The sequence below is a fragment of the Microcaecilia unicolor genome, chromosome 4, assembly GCF_901765095.1.
Source record: "Microcaecilia unicolor chromosome 4, aMicUni1.1, whole genome shotgun sequence".
Classification (NCBI taxonomy): Eukaryota; Metazoa; Chordata; class Amphibia; order Gymnophiona; family Siphonopidae; genus Microcaecilia; species Microcaecilia unicolor.
In genome coordinates, this window is record NC_044034.1 from 265,752,134 (window position 1) to 265,774,033 (window position 21,900).

The 21,900-nt window shown below is 46.6% G+C and overlaps 1 protein-coding gene across 3 annotated transcripts in view; it reads right to left on the bottom strand.

Moving 5' to 3' along the window:
- TFDP1 (transcription factor Dp-1) overlaps positions 1-21,894 on the bottom strand; it is a 172,703-nt gene extending 150,809 nt beyond the window's left edge. The window contains exons 1-2 of one of the 3 annotated variants that reach the window (XM_030201495.1): positions 21,791-21,894; positions 20,515-20,601 (exon numbers count right to left, since the gene is read on the bottom strand). In XM_030201495.1, coding sequence (XP_030057355.1) covers positions 20,515-20,526 — 12 coding nt within the window. In that variant the 5' untranslated portion in view covers positions 20,527-20,601; positions 21,791-21,894. Of the gene's footprint in view, positions 1-20,514; positions 20,602-20,790; positions 20,877-21,738 lie in introns of those variants that run through there. The other 2 variants (XM_030201496.1, XM_030201497.1) reach the window with 2 other exon arrangements.
- Between the last annotated feature and the right edge of the window lie 6 nt (positions 21,895-21,900).

Consider the following 21,900-nt stretch of genomic DNA (forward strand, 5'->3'; position numbering starts at 1 on the left):
CAAATCCAGGAGCTGCTGAAGAGCTGCACCTGTTGGAGATAGAGATGTACTGAGGTGAAGGAGGAGCTGGCTGTCTGGTATCAGTGCCTTCAGCTTTGTAATCTCTATCTCCACCTGCTGGTAGATGGACACAACCCACCAGTTCTCGGATTCATCTGCTTGATACGCTAAGGAATAAAAGATATCCACATTTTCAAAGCTCTCATTTTTTTTTTATTAAAAAATAAAAAAATATTTTTGTACCTTTGTGTTCTGATCATTTTGGTTTTCCATGGGTTGGTCCTGGTCTCTATTATATCCTCTCATTGTTTTTTTTTTTTTTTTTTTAACCCCCAAAGTCCTTTTCTAGGATCTAATTTCCATTTTCTGCTTCTTCCCTGCCCACTTTCTTCCCTTCCTCCCTTATACCTAGATTTTATTACTCTTTCTCCCTTCTCTCCAATCTTCATCGTTCATACCAGCTTTTTACTTCCTATGCTTAACTCCCTAATTCTCACATTCTTGCCTATGTCTTATTCTTCCCCCATTCTCCTATTTCCTGTCTTTCACAGACTTTCAAGTCTCCCATTTCCACTCCTTATTCTTTGCCTCCCCAGCTTACCTGTTTCTGCCTCATCTCCTACCAATCCCAGCTCCTTCCTTGTCATTCACCCCCTCTCCATCAACAGTTCCTTTATGTCTTACCTCCTTATTCAAGTGCTCATGTCTCCTTTTACCTTCCCTATTTTACCCTCTAATCTTCTTCAAAGATCTGTCCCCCACGTTGCTGGTATAATTTGCATTCAAACAAGATTTGAATGCAGTAAGGGGACTATTTTAAAAATGCTCAGAAATCATTTTGTGGTCAGAAGTTATGGATCAATCCTGACGTAACAATCTATTCAAGACAGGCGTAAATCCTTTTTGGATCTTAGAGTGTCAAAGCCCTGGGTATGATGTTTCTTTTGGGATATCCGTGTAAATGTATTGTTATTTATGAGTTAAATATATAGATATTTTTTAATGCCAGAACAACTTAAGTCCTTTGTTGACTGTTAATTTTGTTTCTTACTCTGGGTTTCTTGTCGCAGGTCGATACCTGTTCTACCCCCTTCCCCATCATTCTTTGCTTGGGTCTTCTCTAGCATACATCTACCTCCTTCTCTAGTATTTATATACAGGTACCCTATCTTTCTTGTACCTTAACTCTAGTATCCATCCCTCTGCCCCTCCATCTTTATCACTCTTGCATATACCCTTGCTTCTCCCTTCCCCCACACTATATGTCATTATATCTCTTCCTTCTCCAAGCCCCTGCGTCAGTCCCAAACTTTTATATTCAATCCGACCCTTGCTGAGCATGAGAGAAAGATATTGGGGTCCACCATTAGATCCCTTCTCAAACCCCCAACCTTAGTCTGATAACCAAGCCCCCCTTTCTCCCTGCACCAGCCCCTTCTTGCATCTGTCCCCAGCATCAGCACCCTTTTTGCTATCCCCAGCCACTATTCTCCTTGTCCCAAATACTTTTGCCTAACCCCTAAATCAGAGCCATTTCCAAGCCCCAACCCTCTTCACCTACCCCTTTTTCAATTCCTAGCTCCAGCTTCCTGTTTAACAGGAACTAGTTAACCTTCCTAACACAGCACCAGCGGCCAGACCCAAAAGGCAGGCAGGCAGAGCAATAGCAGCAAAAAGAGATGATTCAATCACTCTGCAAGTGATTTTTAAATGCAAGGTTGGTGGAAGGAGGCTGAAAAGGGGGAGGAGTGCAGGTGGAAAAGCTTTCCCCTCTGATGCCCATGCTCCACAGATCAGCACACCAGGTAAGCACGGTAACCCCCTGCAGCGCTTACCACACTGTGCTGCGATGGCCCTGTCTGGAGTGGTGGGTAATGGCACCCTGATGTTAAACTATACAATGAATACTTAGAACTTCGTTGACAGTGATGGTTAACAGATATCTAACTGTAGTGTTTCTGACCTGTTCCAAGATCCCATCAGCTGTTCTGGTATGAAAAAAAGCAAATCTGCCTGCCTGTTAACAAGTGTTCTCCGCAGACAAGATTAAATCAGATATGTTAGAGCGACATTATCCAGTGGTGCCAGGATGAACAGTTCCCTCGGAGCTCAGAACTAGTGCTGAGCATATGCAACATTTCTCGCATGTGACAGTCCCCCCCAGTCTTCTAAGTATAAGGTCGACTCTCAGGAGGCTGGGTGGGATTGAATGTCTGTTTAATCCTACTATCTATGGAGAACACCTGTTAGGGATAAGCAAATTTACATCTTCTTGATGACAGAAAAAGCAGTCAGTTACACAAGAGCCTGATTACAAGCTGAGGGTTACTCTCTCATTTGACACAACGACACAACCCCTGCCAGAGTTAGTGACCCATTTCAGATGTTTGATAGCATAAAACTATGTGGACAGATTCAGTAATACTGTTTGTTTCAAGACACTGTCTGAGAAACAGTCTAGGAAGTAATGGGAAGTAAAAATGTGACATAAGTACCAGGTACCTGGCTCTGCATATGCTCTCCAGAGAATAAAGTTCAAGAGAGCTATTGTGGTGACACTAGCTCTGATTTGATAAGATTTTATTTTGTCGACCCCAACAGCTGGACTATGTCCCAAGCTCGCGGGCGAGGCATTCTCAGGAGCAGATAGACCTGGTTCTGAAGCTTGCACCGCCTTTGCTCGGGTAGAAAGACAAACCCCGAGGCTGTGTCGAACCGGACCCCCAAATATTCTAGAGATTGAGGGGGGGGGGGTTCAGGTGACCTTTGGGTATATTGACGACCCAGCCCAGAGACTGAAGTACTGAGACCACTCTGGCTGTTACATGGATGACTCTCTTGTGCAGAGTCCGCTCTGATGAGCCAGTCGTCGAGGTACAGGTGAACCCGGATACCCTCTCGCCTGAGAAAGGCAGCTACTACCACCATTACTTTGGAAAAGGTTCGGGGAGCTGTGGCAAGGCCAAAAGGCAAGGCCCGAAACTGGAAATGTTTTCCCATCACCGCAAAACGCAGAAACCTCTGGTGCGGGGGCCAAATTGGTATGTGCAAGTAAGCTTCTTTCAGGTCCAGAGACATGAGAAACTCTCCTGGCTGTACCGCCGCTATGACGGAGCGCAGGGTTTCCATTTGAAAATGCCGCATATTCAGAGACTTGTTGGCTTGTTTGAAGTCTAGGATAGGCCGAAAAGACCCTCCTTTTCGCGGCACCACGAAGTAAATGGAGTAAGGCCAGAGCCACATTCGGCGGGAGGCACGGGGGAAACCGCCCCAATGTGAATCAAGCCTTGCAAGGTCTCCTCTACCGCCGCCGTCTGGCAGCAGAACCGCATCGGCACTCCACCAACACGTCTCTTATCGGGGCATTGAATTCTATTCTGTAGCCTTCTCTAATCAGGTCCAAGACCCGCTGATCTGAGGTAATCTTGGCCCACTCCTCGAGAAAGAATCGAGGAGGGGGCCGGCGCACCATCATCGAGAGGGTCGCCCTTGAACTCCAGGTCCTGAGCCTGCTGCTGCGGAACGTTTGTCCGAGTGAAAGGAGTTCCTCTGCTGAAAACGGCCACGCAAAGTGAACCCAGCAGAACGCCCCGGGCGGTACCTTCTAGCTTCACGGAAGCGAGGTCTGTAAGAGGGAACCGCCTGACCCTTGGAAGAAGGCTGTGGCCTATCCTCGGGTAAGCGCTGGGGTTTGGCATCCCCCAGGCCTTTCACAATTTTCTCCAACTCCTCACCAAACAGGAGAAGGCCTTGAAAGGGCAACTTCACCAACCTTTGCTTAGAGGCCATGTCAGCTGCCCAATGCTGTAGCCACAGAAGACGGCGAGCCGCCACCGCTACAGCCATCTGTTTAGTCGAAGCTCTGACCAGATCATAAAGGACGTCAGCCAAAAATGACACGGCCGACTCCATCCGCGGTGCCACCTCCGTAAGGGGCTCCGCTCCATCTCCGAGCTGTTCCACTGCCTGTTGTAACCAAGCAAGGCAGGCTCGGGCAGCATAGCAGCTACATGCAGACGCCCGTAAGGATAGGCCTGAAATTTCAAAGGACCGTTTCATAGCTGCCTCCAGGCGACGGTCCTGCATGTCCTTTAGGGCAACTCCTCCTTCCACTGGGAGGGTAGTTTTCTTTGTCACAGCCGTGACTAGGGCATCCACTTTAGGAACTGCTAGGCGCGCAAAATGCTCCTCACTTAGAGGGTATAATTGCCCCATACCCCTGGCGACTTTCAAAGGCCCCTCGGGGTCAGCCCAATGCGCCATGATAAGCTCTTGGATGGAGTCATGCAAAGGAAAGGCTCGAGCAGGCTTCTTAGTACCTGCCATCCTCGGATTACCGGAGGAGGTCTCAGTACTCCCAGGGTCTTCTATAGAGAGGACCTGCAAGGCATCAGTAACAAGCGCTGGCAGCTCATCGCGGTGGAAAATCCTCATCGCGGAAGGATCATCTGGATCCGGTGGCAATCCTGCACATTCTTCTGGCTCTCTAGACCACGAAGGCCTGCCAGACCCCTCAGATCTGAAGGGGAATCCACCCTTCTGTGCTTGTCTTGCGGCCATCTGTCAGGGGAAAACGCGCCTGACGGTAATCCCGCTGTGAGGAAAGTTTGAGGCAACAGCGAAAGAGGCAAATTTCCAACTCCGGAGGATCAGTAGCGTGGGAAAGGCAGGGAAAGGGCGAACCTATGTGCCTGCATCCACAGCGTGGGCAAAGACAGGGACAGGGCTTGCCTATTTGTCTACTTCCACATCGGGGGCCGGGTAAGGCAGGGAAAGGGCTAACCTATTTGCCTTTAAAGTGGGCACCATCAGCCACAACACCCCTGCTACAACTGGCAAAAGCACAGGAGCCACCCCAGGCAGATTTTCTGAAGGAGCTTGAACAAGCTGCAACCACCCTGCTGGGGAGATAGAGAATACTGAAGAGGCAGATGGAGCTAGCTGGCCAAGAGGCACTATGTTTTTTCAGTGCTCTCTATCTCCCTCTGCTGGTTGATGGACACAACCCACTCGTAATGGATTCATCTGCTTGATGACAAGGAAATGGTGCTTGTTTCTGCGCTCTCCTGCATCAAACTGCACACCAGCCCTGCTGGAGAATCGAAAACCCCAGCATATTTGGATACTGTGCCAAATTTGAAGATGTGCTGTTGCTGGCCGTTTCCTCCATGTCCAGTGGGATTCCCAGCTTGCACGCACTGCAACGCCCCAATGACGGAGGGTCCAACAGCAGACACACTACTTAACTGAATCTGCGGGAGTCACCATTCACCCCAAATGTCACTGGTGCAGCAAGTGTTCCAAGCAGTGAGTCAGGATCCCTCCCCTGCCGCCAGTGCAGCACGTGTCGCAAACTGAGTCAGGATCCCTCCCCTGCACCAAGTAGAAGTTGAAGACCTACAAGCAATTCTAAATCAAACTTTAGTCTGATTTACCACTGCTGGCTGCTTCCCCCAAGCTCAGTCTCCACAAGACTACCACAGATGAAAGACTCAGGACCAATACTTTGTCCCATGCTATCCAGACAACCTCTTTTTTTTTTTTTTTATGGTTCTTATGCTGGAAAGGAGAGCGCTACAGGAAACAGGGGAGAGGTAAATGGAGGGAAAAAGCAAATTCACAGAGCACCACATACAGGGATCTGAAGACCTCCAGGTAGGACTCTACAGACTCAAGCCACCCGCAAAGCTCAAATGGGGAAAAGTGTGTCTATCCACCTGCTAGAGATAGAAAATACTAAGGAGCTGGACTGGATGCCAAAAGAGAGGTCTCAGCTCAGTTTTCAGTTCTCTATTTCCATCTGCTGATTGATTAACACAACTATCCCCACAGGTTCTGTAATATGTAAGCCACATTGAGTCTACAAATAGGTGGGAAAATGTGGGATACAAATGTAACAAATAAATAAATAGTGGGAAGCTACGTAATGGAAGCTGTGATTACTGGCAACTATAGAATGATTTGCCTAACAATGTTTTTGTTAAGTTGCAAACCACCACCAGGCTTAAGATGTGGCAGACAGCTGCCACCCCCTTCATCTGCAGGAGGAGTGGAGCCCAGCAGTGAGAGGTAAAGGCGCATCACCACCACCTGCAGGTTTGGGGCCAGTAGCAGAGGTGGAATCTTGAGACCTAAAAAGAAAAGAAAAACAAGACAGACACAAGAAATGCCTCATACATCTCACTGTATCCATCAGTCCAGTCACACTCCTTCACATGGGTGAGACTTGGGGCACAGTGAGAAGGAAAGGAAAAAGGATAACTATAGTGGAACACAAGGAAACAGCATTGCTAGCTTTGCTGGGCACTAGAGGCTGACCAAATTTGTGCTATGGGGCCTAAACTGGCTCAAAATCCTTCTTTTACCCAGTTTCAGCCAAAAGGCTACGGCCATGGTTTCGGTTGAAACTGACTGTGTGCGTTTTTGGTGGAAGCCAAAAATGTGCGCTTTGACTATCTCCCCTACCCCTGTAGATGTCCCCCTTTTGCCTATTTTACAGCCCTGGCAGTCTAGGGCAGCAGTGATCCCCAGTCACTTCTGCCTATGCTGCCTCTGCTCTCAAAATGGCTCTCACAAGACTGCTGCAAGATGTCAAAGCAGCTATTTTGTGAGTACAGCTGACAAGCCCAAGAGCAACTGGGGTAAGATGCTTGCAAGTAATGCAGTTATGACCTAGCATAGTAGTTTATATGGCAAACAGAGTGCTCCAAATAAATGCTTTTGAAATAGAAGTTTTATCATCCCAAAATTAGACTTAAATTCCTGCTCAACTCCTAAGGAATTAGCCTCTCTATGGCGACACGACATCAGCTATCCCTCCAAATGTGAAGCAGTCAGCCATTGTAAAAGAAATGTGGCTTTTAGTTTCAGTTTTCATTAGTTGAGGTTCAAGTGTGTGGAAGCTATTTTGCTTGGATGTAAAATATGACCATTCACTATTTAAATTATATAATATGTGCTGGCTTGGATGCTATTTAGATAATGGGGGCAGATGGGATAAATCCCAGGATACTTAGAGATGGGAGAGGTTCCATAGCATAGGAAACTAGCAGATGTAATCCCTCTTCACAAAAGCAGAGATAGGAAAAAAGTGGGAAACTACAGCCTGGTAAGCCTTATGCTGGTGGTAGGAAAAATAATGGAGTCGCTGCTGAAGGAAAAGATACTTCACTTTCTAGAAGTCAATAGGCTAAAGGATACGTGGCAACATGGCTTTAACAAAGGAAAATCCTGCCAAATGAAGCTGAATGACTTTGGGTGACTGTCATGAAATGCCTAGCCACCTGCCTGGGGTTACCCCGCTGCCACTTAGGTCTGCCTGCACCTGCCGCTTGTGCTCTACATTAGCACCCTCCTCTCACCAACTGGATCACAGCCACCTCTGGGCGAGTCTCCAGCTCTCAAAATTATCCCCATTTCTAGGTTACTGGGGCCACACTCCCAGTAGTCCCACAGTTCCCAGAAAGCACTCACAGACCCAACACACAAACCACCAGGATTCTTTATCAGTCCAGAAAAAGAGGCAATAAACTAAATTATTTATTGTCTGAAAAACTGAGCACTGTAACATAAAAAGTGCAATCAGCAAACAATAACTGGTAACTGAAAATGGATCAATTATAACACTAACATTTGTTTACTTTCTAAAAAGTACCTGGGAAAATCAGGACATATAGCTGCTCACAAGTTATCAAATGTAACTGTTTAAAGGGTCTTAGCAAAGAGATCGGTCTCTCTCTTCTTCCTGGCTAAGACTGGAGCAAAAGCCAGTACTCTCCAAATAAAAATGAGCTCCTGGACCAATCAGGGCCCAGAACAAGAAAATTTCAAAACTACACTGTTTCTTGCTTCCTGTTTGTGTTAAACTAAAGAGAGAACATTCTTTTTTTTTTTCTGTAACAATTTACCAAAGAACCACCACCTGATGGCCAAATAAGAGAAATACACCAAGACATAATTAATGCATGCAAATATCCAATACATTTTACAGGTTTAAAACACACTGTTTCTTCACAGTGACCAAATAACTGGATAAAGGACATATACTAGATGTAATCTATTTAGATGTCAGCAAAGCCAATGATATGGTCCCTCACAGAAGACTCATGAATAAGTTGAGGACTGAACTTAGGGCCCAAAGAGGTGAACTTGATTGTAAACTGGTTGACAGAAGGTAGTGGTAAATGGAATCCACTTGGAAGAAAGGAAGGCGAGCAGTGCAGTGCCTCAGGGGTCTGTGCTGGGGCAATTCTGTTTACTTTAAATCTTCTTTTATTAATCAAACAGGTACAACATTCTGGTTCAAAACAACCAGGCAGAACTTGAAACAATTTCAGATATAACAATGCACCTTATAGTTTCAGCAAGGTTTTATACAAAACAGTTCCTCTTTTTCCTCCCCTCCCTCTACCCTCCCACCCAAAATCCGCCGCCCCCCCCCCCCAAAAAAAATCCCTAGAAATCCTTCACAATCTGTTTAATACAAAACTGCGCGCCCTCGGAGATAGCGATTGGATATAACCGTCCCATATCTCCAGAAATTTCTCTCTTCTCTTTGGGGAGGACCCCACCACCCTACGCTCCTGCAGCAGCAACTCATACAAGCCTTCATCCAATTATTCATAATAAGCTTCTTCGCAATTATATTAGCCTTACGAACAAACTGCTGGGCCCCTCTGTGTGTCAATTTCAAGCTTTCATAATTGTCTAGCAATATCGCCAGGGGAGAAAACTGTATCTTATGTTTTACCGCCTGTTCCAAGTAGTGAGCTATTTGCATCCAAAAGGATTTAATCTTATAACATTCCCAATGGAGTGGAACAACGTCCCCTCCCCCTGCCTACACTTAGAACATAGCGGGTCTGGAACTCCTCCAATTTTAAACACCTGGGGCTTGGACATGTACGCCCTATATAAAATTCTATATTGACATTCCCGTAATGTGGCATTTCCTGTTAACGAGGGTATGCGGGCTTACAATTTCCTAAGATCAATTTGCTGGTTGGGCTGTTGTAAATCATGATTCCACCTCCGGCAAATATGCCCCACATCTTTCCCACCCCTATCTCCCAAAGGGCCTTCTGCAGGCCCGAGACCGACAACCGCTCTCCAGGAATTGATTCAAAGAATTCCCTGATCCTCCGTCCATGCCCTGCTCCCAGTTTACTCTGATCTAAAGAGTGGACATAGTGAGCCAATTGACCATATGCAAAGGTGTGACTAGTGTTTATACCCACCCCCAAAGCCCCCAAGCTCAGCAGTTGTCCCTGAGAACCAAGAACATGCTCTAACCGTGTAATCCCCAGCTCCGCCCACCTCTTGAACACTTTTGATTCAGACCCTGGTGTGAATTGAGGATTACCCTGTAGTGGTAGCAGGTCTGTGGTGTCTGCTGCTACTCCCCAGTGTCGAACTAAGAGGCAGATGCAGCAACCAAACGTAAAAAAATCTAAATCGTTAAAGTCCCTAACGATTTTAAAATAACGAAAAATGCACCACAAAAAAGAGTCACACATGCTGAGATCGGTAGTGAAACGTACAATGTATCAAAGAATCACAATACACATCGTTAATCGGCCCCCAAATCATGCGCAGAGCAGCCAAGCGTTATGTTAGCTGCTCTGCGCATGCCACAAACAGTCAAAACACAGTCAAATCGCAAGCACATGGCTCCCAAATAAAAACAAAAATAAAAAAAAGGGTCGGGAGGGGGCAAGGGCGCTCATCAGGAGCGTCCTGTATGGACGGCCTTGCCCCCCCCCCCGCTGCTCCCCACTTTCCGCCGCTCCCCCCACCCCGAAAAAGCAAAATTCAAGCAGCCCCTGCCCCCTCCCTTCCTCACTACTCTCTCACCTCAGCTCCGCCTCCCGACATCCTCCGTCCGTGCCCCGCCCCCTTTTGGGGTCGTCGCCGCCATTCCCCTCCTCCATCGGGCCCCCCTTCCTCTTACCGGGCCCGTGCAGCGCCTCTCTCCTCTATCCGAAGGCGCTGCACGGGCAAGAAGAAAGCTGAATCAGCTGATGCCTGCCTTCGCCTAGCTTCGATAGAGCGTCTTTCTCCTCCTGGGCCCGCCCCTGTCTGACGTCGGTAACCTACGTAGGTTACTGACGTCAGACAGGGGCGGGCGCAGCAGGAGAAAGACGCGCCATCGCGAAGGCAGGCATCAGCTGATTCAGCTTTCTTCTTGCCCGTGCAGCGCCTTCGGACAGAGGAGAGAGAGGCTGCACGGGCCCGGTAAGAGGAAGGGGGGCCCGATGGAGGAGGGGAATGGCGGAGACGACCCCAAAAGGGGGCGGGGCACGGACGGACGATGTCGGGAGGCGGAGCTGAGGTGAGAGAGTAGTGAGGAAGGGAGGGGGCAGGGGCTGCTTGAATTTTGCTTTTTCGGGGTGGGGGGAGCGGCGGAAAGTGGGGAGCAGCGGGGGGGGGGGGGGGGGGGGGGGCAAGGCCGTCCGTACAGGACGCTCCTGATGAGCGCCCTTGCCCCCTCCCGATCCTTTTTTTATTTTTATTTTTTTATGTGTTTTCTGAGGTCCTTTGGACCAATCACAGCGCTTTTAGCTCTGCTAATGCGCTGGGATTGGCTCAAAGTTTGTTTATTTTTTCACTTAACACTTTTTCCTGGCACAGAGCTGTCCTAATGAGAGGTCCAGACCTCTCGTTAGTTTTCCTGCCTTTTTCCTGCGTAAAGGCAATCGGAAAAGGTTAGTGCATGTCGTTTCAATGGGATTTTCACACTAATTGCTCATCTCCATTCCGTTTTCGTTAGCTGCTGGCTTCCTCGGTAAAAGCCCTTTGATGCATGCAACGGATCAAATTTTCCTCGTTGGAGAGTCATTAAAGGCTCATTTAGCTTTAGTGCATCTGCCTCTAAATCCCTCAAAATACCCTTAAGTGGCTCAAGCAATACACTACTTCCCTTGCAAGCCGGGACTGCTCCCCTTGGGCACTGTAACAAATAGTATAAATGATAAGGTTTGAAGTATTCATGTTCAATCCCCCTGTGAGTGTAATCTTCTCTATCCAATAACCAATCTCCCAGGTGTCTCAGCAAGCAAGCTTGGTTATACAGACGAAAATCTGGCAACCCCATCCCCCCTGTAGCCCACGAACCCATCAGTATATGCAGTGGGAGTTTAGGTTTTGCATCTCTCCATACAAATCTACGCACACATGCATAAATCTGTCGTAGGTCTTTGCTCTTTAACCTCAGAGGGAGCACTTGAAAGGTGTAGAGCCACCGGGGAAACTCCACCATCCAAAATAATTGTATCCTCCCATGCATTGTTAAAGGAAGTGCCTTCCATCGTCCCAACCTTCCCTTCATGGCCTCCAACAAACTAGTGATAATGAGACAATGTAGTGCAGAGGTCTGCATAGATATTCACACTCCCAGATATTGAAGCGATTCAGAGGCCCACTTTAATGGGAATGCACCCCCCCCCCACATCCGACGTACCTCAGCACTTCCCGTTAGCGCCTGAGATTTAGAATAATTTATCTTAAATCCTGCAAAGTCTCCATACTCCTGGAAAAGTTCCAAGAATGCCTCTAAAGAGCTTTTAGGCTGTGTAATATGCACCAAGATTTCTGTGCAAACGCAGAAACTCTGAATGTGCATGGCCCCCAATCTACTCCCTTCACTTCGGGGTGGGTAGTTATTTCTCTAATCAGCGGGTCTAGAGCAAGGACAAACAGTAATGGAGACAGGGGACAACCCTGTCGTGTGCCTCGCCTAAATCGGGAACAGTGCCGATTGCTCCCCATTCAGCCAAACATATGCCTGCGGATTTGAATAAAGCGCTCCCACCGCATCCCTGAAGGCCCCCTCTATCCCCACCTTAGCCATAACCACAAACATAAAGTCCCATACTACTCGATCAAAGGCCTTCTCTGCGTCAAAACTGACCAGCAGAGAAGGCCTTTTCTGTGCCTCCACTGTCTCCAGGGAAGTAAGCAAGGTTCTAATATTACTTACCACTAACCGCCCCTTCACAAACCCTGCCTGGGGAGACGCTACTAGATCTGGGAGTACCCTTGCCAGCCGATTTGCCAGTATCTTAGCATAAAGCTTGATATCATTGTTTAACAAGGATATGGGCCTGTAGGACCCCACTTCTGTCCACTCCTTACCTGGCTTTAACAACACTATGACCTCGGCAATATTGAGGGAGTCTGGCATTGATCCTGAATTTACCATCGTGTTGAAAAGGTTGAGCAAAGGAGGGGCAATTCTGTTTAATATATTTGCGAGAGACATTTCTGAAGGGTTTTAGAAGTGAAAAAAAAAAGTTTGCCTTTTTGTAGATGACACGAAGATAGCCAACAGTGGATAACCTGGAGGGAGTATAAACCATAAGAAGAGATCTTCAAACGTTGGAAGAATGGTCAAGGGTCTGGCAGTTAAAATTTAATGTGAAGCAGTGCAGAGTGAAGCAGTTAGGAGTGCAGAAATCCAAAACATATGTACCAGATAGGAGGGGAGAGATTGGTAAGGTCAGTTCAGGAGAGGGATCTTGGGGTGATGGTGTCTGAGGATCTCAAGGTGATGAAAATGTGACACGGTAGTGACCACGGCCAGAAGGATGCTAGGCTGCATAGAAGAGTATAACCAGACAAAGAAAGTAGGTGTTGATGCCCCTGTACAAGTCATTGGTGAGGCCCCACTTGGAGTACTGTGTTCAGTTTTGGAGGCCTATCTTGCTAGGGATGTAAAAAGACGAAGCAGTTCAAAGAAAAGCAACAAAAATGATATAGGGTTTGTGCAAGATGTACAAGGAGAGACCTGATGACTTGAACATGTATACCCTGGAGGAAAGGAAAAACAGGTGCGATATGATACAGACATTCAAAGTATTTGAAAGGTATTAATCCACAAAAAAACCTTTTCCAGAGATGGGAAGGTGGTAGAACTAGAGAATATAAATTGAGGTTGAAGGAAGGCCAACTCAGGAATAATGTCAGGAAATATTTTTTTAATGGAGATGGTGAAAAATACCTGGAATGCCCTCCCACAGGAGGTGTTGAAGATGAAAGTGGTAACGGAATTCAAAAATGAATGGGATAAGCACAAAGGAATCCTATATAGAAGAAACGGATCCAAAGAAGCTTAGCAGAGATTAGGTGGCAACATCAGTAATTGGTCAGCAAAGCCAGTGCTGGGCAGACATCAACTGTCTGTGGCTGAATAGATTTGGATGGGCAAGAGTGAAGCTTTATAGAACAAGGACAGTGCCGGACTGACTTCTACGTCTATGTCCCGAGGATGGCAAGGGCAAATCAGGATCAGATATACATGTCAATTATCAGATTATACATTACTAGTAAAAAAAGGCCCGTTTCTGGAACGAATGAAACGGGCGCTAGCAAAGTTTTCCTGGGAGTGTGTATGTTTGAGAGAGAGAGCCAGAGTGAATGTGCGGGTGTGTGACAGAGTGAGATTGTCTGTGTGACAGTGTGTGTGTGAGAATGAGAGTGTGTGACAGGGCCTCCTCCCCTGTTCCTAATGTCCCTCATCCCGTTCCCTCCCCTCCTTTTCCTCCTCCTTCTCACACTTTGGGTTCCTTAAGGCTTTCAAAAGTCTATGTACCCCCGTGGCCCTAACGCCCAGTATCCGGATACCCCACCGCTTTCCTCCTCACCCCTCCCCCAAGATGTAATACTTTCATGTCCCTCATTTTTTTTAAAAAGTGTCCTATCTACCCTGTGTACAAATGCCGGGCATTCAGATTGTGTTCCTCTCGTAAATTTTCATTTCTTTCATTCATTCAGAACTTGCCCCCCTCCTGAACACTTTTGGTTCCTTCAGTCTTTTAAAACTCTCCTATGTACCCTGTGTGCTCATGGCCAGCACTGAGATTGTTTTCCTGTCCCAAATTTGCATGTCTTTCAGTCATTCACAACTCCCCCCCCCCCCCTTCTCCAGTTTAACACTTTCATTTCCTTCAGTCTTTTAAAACTCTCCTATCTACCCTGTGTCCTAATGGCCAGCACTCAGATTGTTTTGCTTTGCCAAATTGTCTGTCACTGATGTCACTGAGGTCAGTGCATGCCTGCCTAGCAGACCACTTCTGGCAGGCACGGTCCCAAGCACATCCTGTTGGGAGGTGAGAATTATTATATAGGATGTAATGAGTTTATCTTGTTGGGTAGACTGGATGGACCGTATAGGTCTTTATCTGCGAGCATCTACTACCTTCCTATATTATGTAATTCTGAAGAATTTCCAGGCTCTATTGGGTACCATGAAGATGGAGCTTTTTTTTTTATTTTTATTTACATTTTACATAATTAACAAGCATAAACACTTGAAAGGAAGCCATATCTTGGCAAAATACAAAAGGAAAAAGAAAGATAATATCCAATTTCTCCAAATTCGGAAGAAACTATATTGTTCATCAGGCCACAAAAGAAAAGAGTGAGATCCAAGAATAGCATAGGTCAATTAAAGGAAAAGAAAGATAAATCAATAACCTACTGAAATAGCAAATTACATAATAGTAACACTTGTCTGAGAATCTCCACCCAAGGCAGGGGATGATTCCAACCTCCTTGCTGTCAAGAAAAACTTGCTCAGGGTCAAAAAATACATATTTTTTTGAAGAATAAGTTACACAGCATTTGTAAGGAAAATGCAATAGGAACTTAGCCCCAAGTCAAACCACCAGAGAAGATAAAAGAAATTTCTTTCTGTGCTCCTGTTAAATCAAGAAAACTACAATTTTTTGACCGATAAACAGCTTTTGCCTGTGGCGAAAATAGAGTTTCAGGATATGTTCTGTCCTGAGGAAATACAAAAGTGCCAACAACAACTGCACGAGACACGGTTTCCGAGTCAGATTTCTCCAGATATTCTGTCAAATTAAGACTGACCTGGGATATATCTTGAATTTCAAAAGCCTGGTCAGCTCCAGAGGAATTTTTAACATCTAGTAGTTTTACATTTAAAGAAATATAGTACTACTCAGAAACAGGTGGAAAGCCTCTTTAGGAATTAATATCTCCTCAAACTCTTCAATAACTGTAAAGCAGAAAAAATTGAATGTTTAGGGAAATTGAGGAAATGCAGATTGAAGCATTACCTGCACCACCCCCACCCGAACCAAAATTGTGCTCTCTCTCTTCCCTCCTTCACCCAACCCCTCATACTTTCCAAGTTGGTCTTAGAAAGTAGCAGCAGCGTCATCTAAACGCTGGAGCTAGAGGTGATCTCGTGGAGAACTCAAGCTTAAACTTGTGAACTTCATCATGGAAGTACTTGGCTATAGTCTGGGCATGTAGGAGTAAAAGCACCTACCACGATATAACCAGTGTATTGAAGAGTTCGATTATACCAGACCTGTACTACATCTTACATAGGTCACACAATATGCAGTGCATTATGCTACAATAAATGAAAGACTTTATGTCCAGATCTGCTAACCTGTGACCCTGTTGGAATTAGATGGCAGCCCAGCCAATGCAAGCAAGAAGAAACATGGACAATCTTGATAAGGGTGCTTGGTCATATCAACCCAGCCTGCCTGGAGACCCAGAATGCAGGGATATATTCCAGAACATCAAAAAGAAATTTATGTGGTTTATTAATCACAACAAAAGGGCACAGGCCAATCACTATCACAATAAAATAAATATCAGACCATCAAGACATTGATGATATCAAATGATTATAAAAGGGCACCTGCTCAAGCAAGAGAAGCCTTACCTACTACACCTCACATGACCATTATCAGAGCATCAGAACACAGTCAATACTCCAGAGCATCAGACTTCCAGCAATAGCTGAAGGTCAAGAGTGAGCACTACCTTTGGCAAGACAACCTCTGGCTGTTCCAGTTGTCCTCGAGAAGGAAGAGATCATCATCACCTATCAGGTCATATAAAGTCAAGATCTGCTATCACTATACGACCGGGGGGGGGGGGGGGGGCAGTTGCCATAGGGAGAGTGTGTGTTTTATTCTAACTGATAATTAACGAGTGTTCATTCTAGCATTTAAAGAATGTATAGCCTAATTTTTTTTTCTATTGCATTCCTCTCCATATGCTATCCTTGTAAATAAATCCTTTTGTTATTAATTACATGTGTCCTCATAGTTTATCAGTATATATTCAGAGGGATAAAGAACTTAGATCAGCTAAATGTAAGATGTGTTTCATTTTTCCAGAGTGCTTCCAAGTTATTAGTTAAATGTCTTTCTCCTACTTTCAATCTGTATGGGTCACTGGTGATTATTGGCATTTCCCTCACAGTGTAATCCTGAGGCTGCAAACCAAGAACAGCCTAAAGCAGCGATGGCGAACCTATGGCACGCGTGCCAGAGAGGGCACGCATGCCAGAGAGGGCACGCAGAGCCCTCTCCTTTGGCACGCGCGCCGTCGGTCCGCTCCACCCACTCTCCCTCCCTCCGAGCACCAAGCCGCCCGCCCTCACTCCCTCTTCCAAACCGACGAAGCACCAGGCCGACCGCACTCCCTCCCCAGCACCTCCCAGCACCAGCCCTCCCTCCCTCCCAGCACCTCCCAGTACTAGCGCTCGCCCTCCTCCTCCGAAATTGAAAAGGCATCGGCAGCTGCAGCGAAACGCGTTGTCTTCGTTCGGTGTGCCTTCGGTCTTGGCTTGTCTCTCAAGCTGAGACAGAAGCGAAGCAAAGGCGCGCCAAGCGAAGACCACGCCGCGTTTCGCTGCAGCTGCCGACGCCTTTTCAATTTCGGAGGAGGAGGGCGAGCGCTGGTACTGGGAGGTGCTGGGAGGGAGGGCGTGTGCTGGTGCTGGAAGGGAGGGCGGGCAGCCTGGTGCTTCGCCGGTTTGGAAGAGGGAGGGAAGCAGGCCTGGTGCTGGGAGGGAGGGAGGGAGGCAGGCAGGCCTGGTGCTGGGTGCTACTGGGTGCTGGGAGGGAGGGAGGCAGGCCTGGTGCTGGGTGCTACTGGGTGCTGGATGGGAGGGAGGCCTGGTGCTGGGAGGAGGGAGGGAGGGAGGGCGAGCGCTGGTGCTGGATGCTACTGGGTGCTGGGAGGGAGGGAGGCCTGGTGCTGGGAGGGAGGGAGGCAGGCCTGGTGCTGGATGGGAGAGAGGCCTGGTTCTGGGAGGGAGGGAGGCAGGCCTGGTGCTGGGTGGGTGGAAGGGAGGCCTGGTGCTGGGAGCTACTGGTTGCTGGGAGGGAGGGAGGCAGGCCTGGTGCTGGGTGGGAGGGAGGCCTGCCTGGTGCTGGGAGGGAGGGCGGACAGGCAGGGGGGAGAGGAGGGTGGCTGGACATCTGTGGAGGGCAAGAAATGAAGAAGAAAGGAGGAAAGTAAAGAAATAAATGGAAAGGAAGCCCTGGAAACGGAGTTAAGAGAGCAGCAGAATCAGAGACAACAAAGGTAGAAAAAATCATTTTATTTTCATTTTAGTGTTTGGAATATGTCCAATTTGAGAATTTACATCTGCTGTCTTATTTTGCACTGGGTATACTGGAGCTGTAACAGCTTACAGAAATGATTTATAATGAAAAAAAATCATGTTATTTTTTTCTCCTATACTAGTATAATATTTTCAATGATGTCTGTTTATATGCACCATGGCTGGTGTAAGGGGTGTGGCTATCATAGGGGTGGAGTCATATGTGGTGACTCCGCCCATAATGAGTACTGGCACTTTCCGATAAATAATTAGATTTTGGGTTGCTGTTTGGGCACTCGGTCTCTGTAAGGTCTAAAGGGAGGAAAGAGTCACCCGAAGGGGCTTGAGTGAAGAGGCCCTGTATGATATACAGCACAACAGTCTGCCCAGGTTGGCCTGAGACAGGCACTATCCTAGGCCACAAGAAATTGCAATACTGCAGTATACAAGTGCAAAGGAAGGAAGCTGCTCTGGAGTACTACCATTTATCATTTCTATAGAGCTACAAGATAAGAAGCCACTGAGGAACAGACCCAGAGGGCACTAATGCCATGCCACCCACTTGATGACTGTAGAAGAAAAGGAACTCAAGGATGGTAATCTCAAGCACTGAGGAGAGAGAGAATAGAAATCTGCAGGCACATGGGACTGCCTCAGCGCAAGATCATGAGTGCTCCTGAGAGCAGCATCTGTGTCGACCTTAACCGCACAGCCAAAGAAAATACCAGAACGAGCAGGCTAAGCAGCTAAGCCTGCAGCACCCATGAAAACAGCCAATGGTTGACTTTCACCCTAAAAGAATGGGCTACAAGGGCGACAGAGCACACCTGCACTTATCAGGTGAAGTTAAAGAGTGGCCAAAGAACATACAGATAAGACCCCCACCTGCCTGAAGACCAAAGCAGGGAACTCCAGCACCAATATTACTAAGAGGAAGCCACAACAGAACACAGGAAAGAAATGGCCCGCTAAAAATGGCTGCCTCAAAGTGGGCGTGAAGCTGATGGAACAAAAAAAAAAAGTAAAATATAAAAAAAATAAAAAACTAATCAGAGAAATACCAAATTGCACTCCAGCAAAGGAAAAGGCAGCATTGTCCAATGAGCAGAAAGAAAGTCGTTTTTTTTAAAACTACTGAGTTCTCCCCAAAAAGCGAAAGTCCATTTATTTCCGAGATAGTAGAAAAGTAGCATATACTTGCCCAACAGTATCTGAGAAGCTGTAACTCCTTATCAGTACCATGCCTCAGAGGCTTACAGGCAGGGGAGGGGAGGGGAGAGACCAGCATCACCAGGTGTCACCTTAGCTGGTGAGAGAAGGAGTCAGCACCACTGGGTGTCATCCTGGTTCAGATGAATTGCCTCAGTAACCAGCAGAACCCCTTGCCCAACTGATACCCAGAACTAGCTTGGACAGGAGCTAACAGAAAAGCACCAAGAGGAGCTGCACGATTCGTCCACCCATCTGCTAGGATACAGAGAAAATACTGACCATTCCAGGGTGCTCGATACCTTTAAGGGGTGAATTGGAACTATTTTGTCTCTTTCTGTGCTGGATGGACATAACCCATTAGTCTGCACTGGTCTAGTATAGATGGCAAGGAACTGAAATGTCTGATGATACTTGACTACGGAACATAAAAGTAAGTATCGGCAAAGTTTTCAGGTCTACCTGAATTTAACTTTCTTATAATGAGACCATCAATAGTTAGACAACCCAGTACAGGACTTTCCTAATCTGTCCTGGGGAACCCCTCTCCCAGCCAGTTTTTCAGAATATCTACAAGGAATATGCTTCACAAATTTACATACTGGCTCTCCAATACATGCATTCATGCACTTTCACTGAGTATCCTACGTGGGCTAGCTATGAAGTTACCATGACAAGTTAAGGAAGCCCTTCATGCCAAATTTAGTCCCTTTTGGCTTTAGTTCCTAACAGAGTAAGGCTATCACTCAAATCTCTGAATTTTAGACAAATGTCAAGCCTGACTCATTAAGAGCAAGCAATTGTTTGTGATCTGCTCCTGTTCCCACATCTGAACTGTCAGAAATGTTCTGAGGCAGTCACCTAAAAACAGATACATTTTTGATGCATGCTACGTGTCTCCATTATATCCTAGATTTACAGTTGCCATCAGAAACTTTCTGTAGATATCCTGAAATTTCTGTCCCTTTTCTACAAAACTGGGAATCTTTCCCAGGTCCGTTCAGTCCAAGACACCATCCTCAAATAGCAAACAAAGATCCCGCCTCAGGGGCTAAGAGGCTGGTACCATAATCTATGTCTCCTCTTTGAGAAGACTTGATGTCGGACCTAGAGGATAGGCTGTGTATAATGACCACCATTAAAGGTCTATCTGCTTTGTAAGCATGCAAAACTCAATCAAACTCTTAAAAGTAGAAGCGTGCTTCAGATGTAGCCTGTCCCAAATGGCACTTAGAGGAACTGTAGGCAAGGCTTCCTAGAAAGTTTGGCACAGCATGTACATCAATTTACAAGTTTCTGGTTACAGCCCAAAAAATACATTTCATGTTGTAACAGTAGCACATATTTGGGGAGAGGGACAGTAGGAAGTACTTCAAGCTGACTGGCCTAACCATTTTGCTCAGGGCTTGCTATTCTGTAGGATTGGGAGGAGGGTCTTGTTACCTGCACAGAAATGAAGTAGGCTGTTTTTGTTTTGTTTTTTAAATATTATCTGCAGTCATTTACTATAGGTTTTCAAGCTATGCAAATTTCTCTCACCAATATTCATTGCTGATATCCTAAAAACTTGACTAGCTATTGGGTTCCCTGAAGAGGTCTAGGAAGCCCAGATTTAACTCTTACTAGTTTTCCTCCTAGCAATTTTCTCCCTTGAACTCAGGCTGACTCATTCCAGAGAAACATGTCAAAGCTATGCATGCAGGACAGCACTGCAAGCTGGTTCTAGCGTTTTCCAAAATACAGACATGAAGACATAAAAAATATATACATATATCTCACACTTCTAAATTTTTCATAGTCATTTTATATAATTGATGCAGCTCTCTGACTAAAATTTATAATCTAAAAACATGTCACAACTAAGAGCCATAGGTTCATCATCAAGCATAAATACATTACTGTACTTGCAACTGTAATGCAATACCTACATCTTTTGCCATGATACCAGATCCTTGCAACCAATATTACAGATGGCCAGTCTCATAGAAAGGAGCAAACAGATGTATGACGGTTTCCTAAAAACAGATTTAAGACATAAGAAAAACAAAGCCAATCCCCCTCAATAAAATCATTAATCTATATTTAAATCACATTGCATTCGAGCTAATACAGATTATATTACCCACTTGGCATCCATCTTTTAATAGTATACCATTTTGTCAGACTGATACCTTTTAGAGGACCAGGAAAACACCTGAACAAACCTGTGGTCTCAAAAGCTCATGCTCATCGTCTTTGTTGGTCCTTGAAAAGATAGTGCAACCTCCTAAATACTTTTTATACAGAATTACCATTTATTGCATTTGTATCCCACATTTTCCCACCTCTTTGCAGGCTCAATGTGGCTATGGCAATCAGAGCCCCATTTCAGCATTCAAAGATATTTTTTTTCTGAAAAACGTCAAAACATATAATGTAAGTTATATACCCTTATAGCAGCCAATAAGCGATATTTTATGTTGATTTAGCAAGAACGAAAAACTACACCTCTAACTTTTCAATAGCCCGATGTCAAAAGGCATCAGGAAGCATCAACACCCCTCCCTCCCCCCCGAAGAGTGCTTGTATCTGTTAAAAGTAGCATTTGAAGCACACAAACACCTAACTAGGCCTCGGGAATTCACCCTTCACCGAACAGCTTTCAAATCAACTGGCAAACACAGACCGCACACAAACAGCCCTCCTCTCCTCCCCCGCCAAATTGTGGTTAGCTCCCGCGGCTCACAGCAGCCCAGGAAATCCGCGCAACCCCGCGTCCAAGCCTGGCCTGCAACAACTGCGAAAGTACTCACTGCATGGCTGGCGCCCTAAGCCCAGAACATACCAAGCCACACGCATTTGACTCCCCCTCACACACACGCCGAGCACCCCCTCCACACACATTCTAGGACCAGGCACCTCTCTCTCTCCCCCCCCCTCTCCCGCGATCTACCATCTCTCCCGCATGTCACCCCCCACCCCACTCCTCCCCGTCCACGGTCTTCCACCAGGCAGCTCCCGGACAACCCCAACGCGGGGACGTCAACGAGACTGTAGCCCACCCCGATCCATTAAATCGGAGAAAGCAGACACTCAAGAACCCACACACGCAACCCCCCCACCCACATCTAATAGCTCTTCCTCTCTCGCAAGCACAAACCGCCAGCGCCTACCCCGGTCCAACATCGTCCTCTCATTCTGAAGCTCCCCACCCCCGCGTTCTACCTTCAAACTTAGCATTCATGGGCGCCTGAAACAAGCAGCCCCGCAGTTTTTCCTTTTCCAATATCTCCGGCGTCCCGCCTCCTCTGATGCGATCTCCGGTTTCCGGCAGG